Source organism: Oncorhynchus keta, chromosome 17, assembly GCF_023373465.1.
Source record: "Oncorhynchus keta strain PuntledgeMale-10-30-2019 chromosome 17, Oket_V2, whole genome shotgun sequence".
Lineage (NCBI taxonomy): Eukaryota > Metazoa > Chordata > Actinopteri > Salmoniformes > Salmonidae > Oncorhynchus > Oncorhynchus keta.
The window spans coordinates 35,649,512-35,661,466 of record NC_068437.1 but is presented as its reverse complement, the minus strand read 5'-3'; the positions used below and the strand labels follow the sequence as shown (position 1 = coordinate 35,661,466).

At 43.8% G+C, this 11,955-nt stretch overlaps 1 protein-coding gene across 1 annotated transcript; it reads left to right on the top strand.

Annotated features, from left to right (window-relative positions):
• Nucleotides 1-555: 555 nt before the first annotated feature.
• si:ch211-256a21.4 (uncharacterized) lies at nt 556-8,136 on the top strand. Its single transcript, XM_035789646.2, has 4 exons — nt 556-720; nt 996-1,212; nt 2,373-2,564; nt 6,656-8,136. Exons 2-4 carry the CDS (start codon nt 1,014-1,016, stop codon nt 6,982-6,984), a joined length of 720 nt encoding a protein of 239 aa, XP_035645539.1. The 5' UTR covers nt 556-720; nt 996-1,013; the 3' UTR covers nt 6,985-8,136.
• The last annotated feature ends 3,819 nt before the right edge of the window (nt 8,137-11,955 follow it).

Here is an 11,955-nt window from a genome sequence, read left to right as displayed (position 1 = left end):
TCACCAACACATGAAATCTATAATGTCATGGCTCAGTGGGAGCTTGTGGTTGATTGTGATCTGGTAAAAGCATCATGTTACTAACTCTTGTGGGCGAGGTGTGAAACATGAAGTGTTTGTGTGTGTTAATGTGTGTGTGTGTGTGTGGGGGTGGGTATTCCCCCCATGATGATAACCTGTCCTTTGTACACACCTGCAGAGTGAGGGAACAGGGACCAAGCTTTAAAAGTGTCCTCACCCTTCAAAACAGATATAAATGCAGTAAAAAAATAAGAGGTTGTTTGATTATTGTCCTTTCACTACCACGGTGGATATGGTAGAGGGAGAGAGAGCTGTTTTCACTTTCCAAACATCATGAGCCTTTGTGTCACAGCCAAGAGATGCCGAGGGAACTCAAACACTGAGTGGGGGGTTTCCACTGTAGTGGGGAGGCGGAGAGCAACACAGAGGAAAATATTTAGTGTCATATTCCACCACTATGTGTGTGTTCCAGACTGTTACACTGGTAGTGTGAGTCACTGTATCTGAGTGTTTGATGGCAGTGAACTCATTGTACAGTAGTCCATCACGCATCTGACCTGCTCCTGCTCTCCTCATGCTGGGAAGATTTATACAAAGCTTCATCGCACACTCTATCCAGCATTCAGGAGTCCACAGTTCAGACAGAGTTCAACATAACAAGATTGTCTGATCCTCCGTATCAACAAAACAAAATTAAAGGTCAGATGAAAATGTACTATACAATCTGTCTGTTGCTAATGTCATGTAGCTGATTCACTCTACATTGCTCTGTTGATTTATGGCGCCAATTGAATTTCTCTTTTATATACCTTTTAAACTTTGAACTGTTACTGATAAGGATGAACGTTTTGAAACAGATTGATACTGTAGTAGATTTACCTGTGAATGCTCCACCCTCTGTCTTGCCACAACACCCCTTCTCTCCCCCTCCCTGCTCTCCTCCCGTCTCCCTGTCTCATTCTCTTTTCTCTCAGCCCTCTCAGTCTGTCAGTATGAAGGTGTTAGAGGTGGGAGACTCAGTGAGTCAGTTCAGGTTGGCTGAGTCATGTGTGGGGCTGGCAGGGTGTCTGTGTGTGGCCTACTCTGTTTGGACCCCTCGCTGGCTCAATGACCAGGGACTGTGGTCTATAGGCAACAACAGCACCAACACAGACAGTGATGGTGACCAGACTGGGGACATCATCTTTAACGGTGAGTCAAGAAGCTACATTGACCATCAGCATCAACTTTCGCTCTGTTTGACTCAGAATGAGAAATGCTTATTACTCCTGTGTATGTAGGGTGTATTAACATCAGTGACATGTTTATACAATTTAATTTATAATGTTTTAAATTAATCACGGTAATGCCATCTGTTCATTTATTTTACCTTTATTTTACCAGGTTATTCTTATTGAGATAAATATCAGAGACCTGGTTGTTAATTCAAAGTGTGTGGTTGCACCTAATGGAATGCTAAAGGTAGCAGACGTACAAGGAGTGGCTTAACTGTGAGTGTTGTTGAACATTTTAGTTCCACTTAAGGTTGGCTGCCTGCCTTTGGCACTGTGGAGTTTTCCCTCAGAATCCCAGTAATGTGAACAGGTATGAACTTGCTCCTGAACCAATCATTCCCATTCTCAGAGAACAGGAGGAGAGGGAGATGGGAGGGTCACGTTAAACTTTTAGGGCTGAAGAGGGTGTACAACAGGTAATATACACATCCCAAATTCCTCCACCAGTGCTGGGGTAAAGGAAAAACTGATGTTAAAGATAGAAAAGCTTTGCATACAGTACATGCTGCTCCCCTGCTATATTCCTGCACCCATTAAATGTATATTAACGGCAGTGACGTATGCTGTGTGGAGGCTTTTCTTCTATTGATGAACTTTTAAGGCCTGACAGGTTTGTTAGGTTCGCTGTTCAGTGTGGTTTTGTGGCAGCAAGGGTATCTGATTAAATCAATGGCCTCTCACTGTTGTTCTCTGTTTAGTATGACATCAAAGATGGACAATGTTAGAATGATAGATCAGCAGTTAATTTGACAATACATGCCATTGTGTATTGTCATTGTATTGACGTTGACAATGGCCCTTGTATTCGTCTCCGTTTGGAATCATTATTGGGATCTTGAAGAGTTTTTCAGAAGTGACATAGCCGGCTGTTATTGCTCTCTCTTCTATGTTGGACTTGAATATAGCCTGCAGATGTAGACAGGTTTAAACATGAACTCTAGTTCACTGCGGAGAGGAAGAAGAGTTCAATGTACACATAACTTAGAAACACTGTCCGAAGCAGAAATTATTACAAGTCACTGTAAAATCATGTGTCACTGTTTACATATTATAACCACTGTGTGTGTGTGTCTTCAGCCCTGGAGGCAGAGCAAGTGTTTGGGGTGCTGTCATTCCTCATGGCTGTGAATTCAGGGGCTCTGTGCCTCGTGTTCGCCCTCTGCTGGACATCCCAGACAGTGCGCTCTTACTCCAACACCCGCTCCCTCCTCATGGCAGGCCAGGCCCTCTACCCCACCGTCTTGCTGCTCCTCACTCTGGGACCCACAGGTCAGTATGGGTCCAGGGCGCAGGCCTGAAAGGAAGAAAGGGTGCATGTGTAAAGTATTGGAACAGGGGCTTTTAAATCAGTTTTACTAAATTTCCACCAGCATGTCAAATGTGCAACCATAGAGAAAAACACTCTAGACCACCTTTACTCCACACACAGAGACATGTACAATGCTTTCCCTCACCCTCCATTTGCAAATCTGACCATAATCTATCCTCCTGATTCCTGCTAATAGGCAAAAATTGAAGCAGGAATCACCAGTGACTCGGTCTATAAAAAAGTGGTCAGATGAAGCAGATGCTAAGCTACAGGACTGTTTTGCACAGACTGGAATATGTTCCGGGATTCTTCCGATGGCACTGAGGAGTACACCACCTCAGTCACTGGCTTCATCAATAAGTGTATCGATGACATCGTCCCCACAGTGACTGTAGGTACATACCCCAACCTAAAGCCATGGATTACAGGCAACATCCGCACTGAGCTAAAGAGTAGAGCTGCCACTTACCAGGAGTGGGACTCTAACCCGGAAGCTTAGAAGAAATCCTGCTATGCCCTCCAACGAACCATCAAACAGGCAATGCTTCAATACAGGAATGAGATCGAATCGTACTACACCGGCACCGACGCTCGTCGGATGTGGCAGGGCTTGCAAACTATTACAGACTACAAAGGGAAGCACAGCCAAGAGCTGCCCAGTGACACGAGCCTAGCAGATGAGCTAAATTACTTCTATGGTCGCTTGGGAGCATCAGCTGTTCCGGACGACTGTGTGATCATGGTCTCCGCAGCCGATGTGAGTAAGACATTTAAACAGGTCAACATTCACAAGGCCGCAGGGCCTGACGGATTACCAGGACATGTACTCTGCGCTGACCAACTGGCAAGTGTCTTCACTGACATTTTCAACCTTTCCCTGTATGAGTCTGTAATACCAACTTGTTTCAAGCAGACCACCATAGTCCCTGTGCCCAAGAACACTAAGGTAACTTGCCTAAATGACTAACGACCCGTAGCACTCACGTCTGTAGCCATGAAGTGCTTTGAAAGGTTGGTCATGGCTCACATCAACACCATTATCCCAGAAACCTTAGACCTACCCCAATTTGCATACCACCCTAACAGATCCACAGATGATGCAATCTCTATTGTACTCCACACTGCCCTTTCCCACCTGGACAAAAGGAGCATCTATATGAGAATGCCATTCATTGACGACAGCTCAGCGTTCAACACCATAGTGCCCTCAAAGCTCATCACTAAGCTAAGGACCCTGGGACTAAACACCTCCCTCTGCAACTGGATCCTGGACTTCCTGACGGGCCGCCCCCAGGTGGTAAGGGTAGGGAACAACACATCCGCTACGCTGATCCTCAACATGGCGTCCCCTCAGGGGTGCTTGCTTAGTCCCCTCCTGTACTCCCTGTTCACTCATGACTGCACGGCCAGGCACAACTCCAACACCATCATTAAGTTTGCCGATGACACAACAGTGGGTGGCCTGATCACAGACAATGATGAGACAGCCTATAGGGAGGAGGTCAGAGACCTGGCCGTGTGGTGCCAGGACAACAACCTCTCCCTCAATTCTCATCGACGGGGCTGTAGTGAAGCAGTTTGAGAGCTTCAAGTTCCTTGATGTCATCAAGAAACTAACATGGTCCAAGCACACCAAGACAGTCATGAAGAGGGCACGACAAAACCTGTTCCCCCTCAGGAGACTGAAAAGATTTGGCATGGGTCCTCAGATCCTCAAAAGGTTCTACAGGTTGCATCACAGCCTGGTATGGCAACTGCTCAGCCTCCGACCGCAAGGCGCTACAGAGGGTAGAGCGTACGGCCCAGTACATCACTGGGGCCAAGCTTCCTGCCATCAGGGACCTCTATACCAGGCGGTGTCAGAGGACGACCCTAAAAATGGTAAACGACTCCAGGCACCTTAGTCATAGACTGTTCTCTCTGCTACCGCATGCCAAGCAGTACAGGAGTGCCAAGTCTTGGTCCAAGAGGCTTCTAAACAGCTTCTATCCACAAACCTCAATTATCTCGACTAACCGGTTTCCCCGCACATTGACTCTGTACCGGTACCCCCTGTATATAGCTTAGCTATTGTTATTTTCCTGCTGTTCTTTAATTGTTACTTTTATTTTATTTTATATATATATATATATATATATATACACTGCTCAAAAAAATAAAAGGAACACTTAAACAACACAATGTAACTCCAAGTCAATCACACTTCTGTGAAATCAAACTGTCCACTTAGGAAGCAACACTGATTGACAATAAATTTCACATGCTGTTGTGCAAATGGAATAGACAACAGGTGGAAATTATAGGCAATTAGCAAGACACCCCCAATAAAGGAGTGGTTCTGCAGGTGGTGACAACGGACCACTTCTGAGTCCCTATGCTTCCTGGCTGATATTTTGGTCACTTTTGAATGCTGGCGGTGCTTTCACTCTAGTGGTAACATGAGATGGGGTCTACAACCCACACAAGTGGCTCAGGTAGTGCAGCTCATCCAGGGTGGCACATCAATGCGAGCTGTGGCAAGAAGGTTTGCTGTGTCTGTCAGCGTAGTGTCCAGAGCATGGAGGTGCTACCAGGAGACAGGCCAGTACATCAGGAGATGTGGAGGAGGCCGTAGGAGGGCAACAACCCAGCAGCAGGACCGCTACCTCCACCTTTGTGCAAGGAGGAGCACTGCCAGAGCCCTGAAAATTACCTCCAGCAGGCCACAAATGTAGATGTGTCTGCTCAAACGGTCAAAAACAGACTCCATGAGGGTGGTATGAGGGCCCGACGTCCACAGGTGGGAGTTGTGCTTACAGCCCAACACCGCGCAGGACGTTTCGTATTTGCCAGAGAACACCAAGATTGGCAAATTCGCCACTGGCGCCCTGTGCTCTACACAGATGAAAGCAGGTTCACACTGAGCACGTGACAGAGTCTGGAGATGCCGTGGAGAACGTTCTGCTGCCTGCAACATCCTCCAGCATGACCGGTTTGGCGGTGGGTCAGTCATGGTGTGGGGTGGCATTTCTTTAAGGGGCCGCACAGCCCTCCCTGTGCTCGCCAGAGGTAGCCTGACTGCCATTAGGTACCGAGATGAGATCAGACCCCTTGTGAGACCATATGCTGGTGCGGTTGGCCCTGGGTTCCTCCTAATGCAAGACAATGCTAGACCTCATGTGGCTGGAGTGTGTCAGCAGTTCCTGCAAGAGGAAGGCATTGATGCTATGGACTGGCCCGCCTGTTCCCCAGACCTGAATCCAATTGAGCACATCTGGGACATCATGTCTCGCTCCATCCACCAACGCTACATTGCACCACAGACTGTCCAGGAGTTGGCGGATGCTTTAGTCCAGGTTTGGGAGGAGATCCCTCAGGAGACCATCCACCACCTCATCAGGAGCATGCCCAGGTGTTGTAGGGAGGTCATACAGGCACGTAGAGGCCACACACACTACTGAGCCTCATTTTGACTTGTTTTAAGGACATTATATCAAAGTTGGATCAGCCTGTAGTGTGGTTTTCCACTTTAATTTTGAGTGTGACTCCAAATCCAGACCTCCATGGGTTGATAAATTTGATTTCCATTGATAATTTTAGTGTGATTTTGTTGTCAGCACATTCAACTATGTAAAGAAAAAAGTATTTAATAAGAATATTTCATTCATTCAGATCTAGGATGTGTTATTTTAGTGTTCCCTTTATTTTTTTGAACAGTGTATATATATATTTTAACTGCATTGTTGGTTAGGGCTTGTAAGTAAGCATTTCACTGTAAGGTCCTGCAAGCATCGATCTATGTTGCTTTATACAATACAAAACATGTTTTCAGAGAAGATTTCCCTTCCCTGTCACTGCTTATGTTAATCTAGTTTCTCCTCTGCTCACTCCTATTTTATGTTGGAGGAGGTTTTGTTGAGTGTTTCCACACAGGTATATTAGTGACGATGGATTGCCTGTGTATTGCCTTCAGTAAACACTCAGATTCCTCTGTCTAGACTCCTTAGACTCCTATCTACTGATGATAACTTGACTGACCCCGCTCTTCTCCTCCCTCTCTGTCTCTCTCTAGGATTCTTCTTCCTCCTCAGCTGGTCCCTCTTCACCTACCAGCACCGGGTGGAGATCAGCGATGACTTCACATGCCTGGGCTCCTCCTTTTGGCTGGCTACCCTGGGCTGGGCCCTGCTATTGGTTGCTCTGCCTGTGGTCTTCCTGGTGGAGCAGTGTGTGGTCCCGGACATCCTGCCAGATCTCATGAAGGCTGCCGATGGGTGGCGGGGCGCCTCCCAGGTACCGTACGCCCAGCGCTCGTTCATCGTGAGTCACCAGCGTTGTCATGAAGACCAGAGTGATGAAGAGATTGCGAGAGGGCTGAGGAGGTACATGTCTGTACCCTGAGAGGAGGAATTAGAGAGGACACAGGACAGTGATGGAGTATTCGTGTAACCTGATTCAGGCTCAGAGACTGAGCTGACTGCAGAATGGGATTGGACTGCGCACACAGCTGATAGGGGTCCATGTTCACACTAGCAGTTCACCAGGGAGAGGAGCTTCTAGTCTGTGTCTGTATCAGAGATTTCTACACCGTTGGAGAATGTTTACAGACGCACTCTGAGAATATGTAATATTTAGACTAATCAAATCCAATTTCATTGGTTGTGCACACATATTTTGCAGATGTTATCGCAGATGCAGCGAAATGCTTCACATAATGTGCCATTGGAACACAGGAGTGATGTTTGTTGATAATGGGCCTCTGTACGCCTATGTAGATATTCCATAAAAAATCTGCTGTTTCCAGCTAAAATGGCCATTTACAACATTAACAATATCTACACTGTATTTCTGATCAATTTGATGTTATTTTAATGGACAAAAATGTGCTTTTCTTTCAAAAACAAGGACATTTCTATGCCCAAACCTTTGAACGGTAGTGTATATACACACAAATATAATGGTATGTGTATAGACAGTATATGAATAGAAAAGTTGTGTACAGGAGTAGATATATAGGATAAGCCTTGAATAGAATACTGTATATACATATAAAGTGGGTAAAACAGTATGTAAACATTATTAAAGTGACCAAAAGTGTCAATGCTGAGATAAAGGGTTCTTGTCAAGCAAGGAACAATTTATTATTTGTAGTTGTTTGTTGCCGAGCACACTTTCAGTAAGATTTTCTGTGTAGTAAAGGAAATATTTATGTTACAATAGCAGCCTCATGTGGTGAGTATGACCAAGCTTTGATGTTGAAAAAGCTATTTTTTATACAGCTTGGCAGCAGTGTTCTGTTCGCAAGTATTCAACATTAATTAGTGGAAAGTCACACATTTTGGTTGTTTGTGTACAAAGTGGGATCACTACTTGTTGAATTTAGATGAAAGTGATACATACATTTACAGTTTAACAGTTTAACTAATACTTCTAAGACAGTCCTATGTGAATGTGCATTTTCTCAGTAAGCTTGATACTCATCACCACTATAAAGTGTGATATTATTGATATTGTACCTTTAAAAACAGATGAATAAACTGCTGCTTTTATTTACTCAGCCCTGTTAACCAGTATCTCTACCAGGCTTCAGATGTCTTCCTGGCATCACCAGAGAACAGTGCCATAGCACACTCCAGTCCAACAGAAAGCCTTATTATTACGCCCCTCTTCAACAGCAGTACAGTTGAATCATGTCAGTCATCTACTCAGCACTGCCAAGCTACTGTCTACCAGTCTCTCTCACAGCCCTTCTTTAGTTCTCTCAGTCTTCTCTCTTCTCTTACTTCCCCAACAGGAGAGGAGAGAGTGGGCTGCCTGCCTGCCTGCCATCATGCCACATGTTTACGTTCTGATCCTTGTTAAAGTAGGGGAGAATTAACAGGCTCTGGCTTAATTGGCCGCTAATCAGGTGTTGCTCTAATTAAAGGCAGTTCCGCCCTGTTGGTGCCTGCTAATGAGTGTGTTATTAAATCCGCCAAGGATTTGGGTCTCTTTTTCAATTAATCAACAGGGTAGAGATGAATTTGTGTTGGAATGAGAGTGGAATGTCATTGAAGGTTGTCTTGCTATAGAGTGTGTGCTAGAGAGTGTGATCAAGATCAAGTGCGCTCTTTTTCTCTACATAGACAACAAACATGCAGTGTGGTGCTGTGTTGTCGGTGGGTTGCCTTGTGTTGTGACATATTTTGTCTTGTGATTTTGTGGTGCTGTGTTGTGTTGTGGCGTGTGTCGTGTCGGTTTGTTATGTGTTGTGTGTTGTTGGGTCTTGTGTAGTGTTGTTGTGTGTGTAGTGCACCCAGCTGCACTGAATGTACCGCCGTTGTGCTGTATTGCTCTTCAAGAGTTAATAATAATAATAATATAGAGTTCAGGTTTCCACTTGTTGACATTGTGTATACATGGAGATGTGACCCGTCCCTGGCCTCTTAATTTAAGTAGAGCAGGGCCCTTCATAACTCTAACTCTACCTACATGTACATTTTACCTCAACTAACCGGTGCCCACGCTCATTGACTCTACCGGTACCCCCCCCTGTTTCTAGTCTCGCTAATGTTATTTTAATGCTGCTCTTTAATTACTTGTTACTTTTATTTCTTATTCTTATCCATATTTTTTAAAACTGCATTGTTGGTTCGGGGCTCGTAAGTAAACATTTCACTATATTCGGCGCACATGACTAATACGATTTTATTTTATTTGATCAGCCACAGCTGAGGCTCTCTGCCTGGCCCTTTGAGACCTTTGGGCAAGGCCATGTGGTAACGGAGTGACACTCCCACTATAGAAATATGCAGATATTTTTTTATAATCAAGGCCAAATCTTAATGCTATACATGTATCTGAAGGTATTTGTTAGTCCTTTAGTGCAATACTAACAAGTAATTGTTCAAATATACTGTATCTGTCAAAAAACTATTAGTGGTGGGCGATAGTCACAGCTGCCCAGAAACAAAACAAATCATCTTACTTTAAAGAATTTGTATGCATTTTATTTATATGGTCCATGATATATAGAACATTTTGTATCAGGAAATTGTCCTAAAAATACATATCCACAGACAATTGTATTGCAATATGCTATTTTGCACTCTGTTACTCCGTTACATCTCTTTCAATTATTTGTATTGTCATGATGAAATATTATATCAAATGATACCAAAATTTGTGAGATGATATGTTACATTAATGGATTATCACAAAAAACAGAACGTTATGTAGGTGTGCATATAACCCCCGAAAAAAAGATGTTAACTGGCTGTGACTCAATTACCAAGCACTAGTTTGAGATGTTGTGATTGAAAGATATATTTGAACAATTACTTGTTAGTATTGCATAAAAACACTAACACATACCTACATAGCATTAAGACTTGGCCCTGACTGTAAAAATACAGTTTTTATAGTGGGAGTGTGACTCCTTTAGCGTGTGACTTTGCCCCTCTATATAACCCAGTAGCACTTAACCCCTCTACTACTTACTTCCTCTACCCACTTCACCTTCCTCTCAACCCAACCTGAGAGATAGAGACAGAAACAGCGAGGGTAAGAGAGAGACAGAGTCTGATGGAGCGAGAGAAAGAGCGATGGACAAAGGAGAAAGAGAGTAATATAGAAAAAAAGAATAGCTTAGGATGAAGGGAAAGGGAGAGAGAGGACGAGAAGGTGGTTTCGTGTTGTTTGCCAACTTGGCCTTTTGGTGGTGCTAGTGTAACGTGTTATATTTTTGTTGTCATTTGATGAGTAATGAAATGACGGAAGATGGACTCATATGATGTGTCCGTGTGTGACTGAGTGCACACACGTTTGCGGGTGCCTTGATATATTACAGACAAACCCTGAAAAACCCTGATGAAGTATCCAGAACAATATTTCTGAATATTTAGTAGGAACCAAGATGCGGCGGTCGATTTAATAAGTCAGCTGTTATTCAGCTCTGTCTCCCTCTTGGAGGATGATAAATTATTAAATAAAGCAGGAACTCAGTGTTCTCTGCAGTTGTATTTTTCTGTGGTTTATATAATTCATTGTGCATATTTGTAACTTCTCTGACAGTTAAATGCTGTTATGTTAGAGCAGAGACACTGAGGGGAAATGCAGAAATACAAGACAGCAGGGGATAAACAGAGGTGGAAATTATGAGATGTTGGAGAGGCAGAGAGGGAGTGAGGATTTGAGAAGTCAGAAGATGGTTTAACGTTTCTTCATTGTAGTCTACCAAATGTTGGAATTGTGTTGTGTCACAGACCTGTCATGATAAAATGCCCAGCAGAATTCCCTCCCTCCCTCCCACTCTCTCTGCCTCCCCTGTCTCTTTAACTCTCTTTCTCCGCTATAATGTAATAGTTATGTTCCCTCTATTATGGGATCTCTACCTTCAATTCCATTGCATTTGACATTTTAGTCATTCAATATAAATGGTCAGTCTACAGTATCTAAGTGAATGGAAAGATCAGAAGATGTTTGGTAAGTCGCTCTGGATAAGAGCGTCTGCTAAATGACTTAAATGTAAATGTAAAGGGAGAGAGTGAGTAAAAGAGAGAGAGAGAAAAAGACAGAGATAAAGGTGGACATGGACGTGAGGAGAGTAAACTCAGTGCCCTGGTGTCCTTCAGGCTCTCCCTTCTTGCGAGGAGGACCCTGGCTGTGCGTCTCTCCTGGTGAATGTTAAGCGTGCCTTTGCTCTTTGTGACTGGTGTCCCATCTCGTCCAGACCGCCAAGGGGCGTCATGCACCCATTATTTTAAAGGGGGCATGAAGTACATCAGGGGGGGTGGTCCTGCATTTTTTAACCACCTGAAACAGCCAGAGCCATAATCATTATGCCTAATTCTATGTAACAAAAACATGTATATTTACCTCTTTTAATTAATGATGCACATAGATTTTTTAAAGACGTTTTATGCCATAGGAGTTTATTACAACTGCCACACTGGTATATAGTATCATAACCCACTAATTGTTGTCAATTGCTGGTAAGGTGATGAGATTAGGAACCTATGTAGCTGGCTAGCTAAAGCCAACTTCATAAAATTGCTAGGTGGCTAGTATTACAGAGAAAAACAGAGAAAAACGTTTTTGTTTTATTTATTCATCAAGAAGGAATCAATAGGTTACATAGCTTGATCAAATTAATTTACAAACATACTTCCTGCTCATTACCGGCAGCTAAAATCAAATCAAAGGCTGTGTGTCACTCTCTTTACTGCGCTGATGATGCTGCATGGCACTAGAGCACCGTTTTCCAACTCATTCCACAAAGGGCCAAGTAGTTGTGGATTTTCACTCCTCCCTTTTACTTGATTTATGAATTAAGGTAACTAATTCGTAAGGAACTCCCCGCACCTGGTTGTCTATGTCTTAATTGAAAGAAAA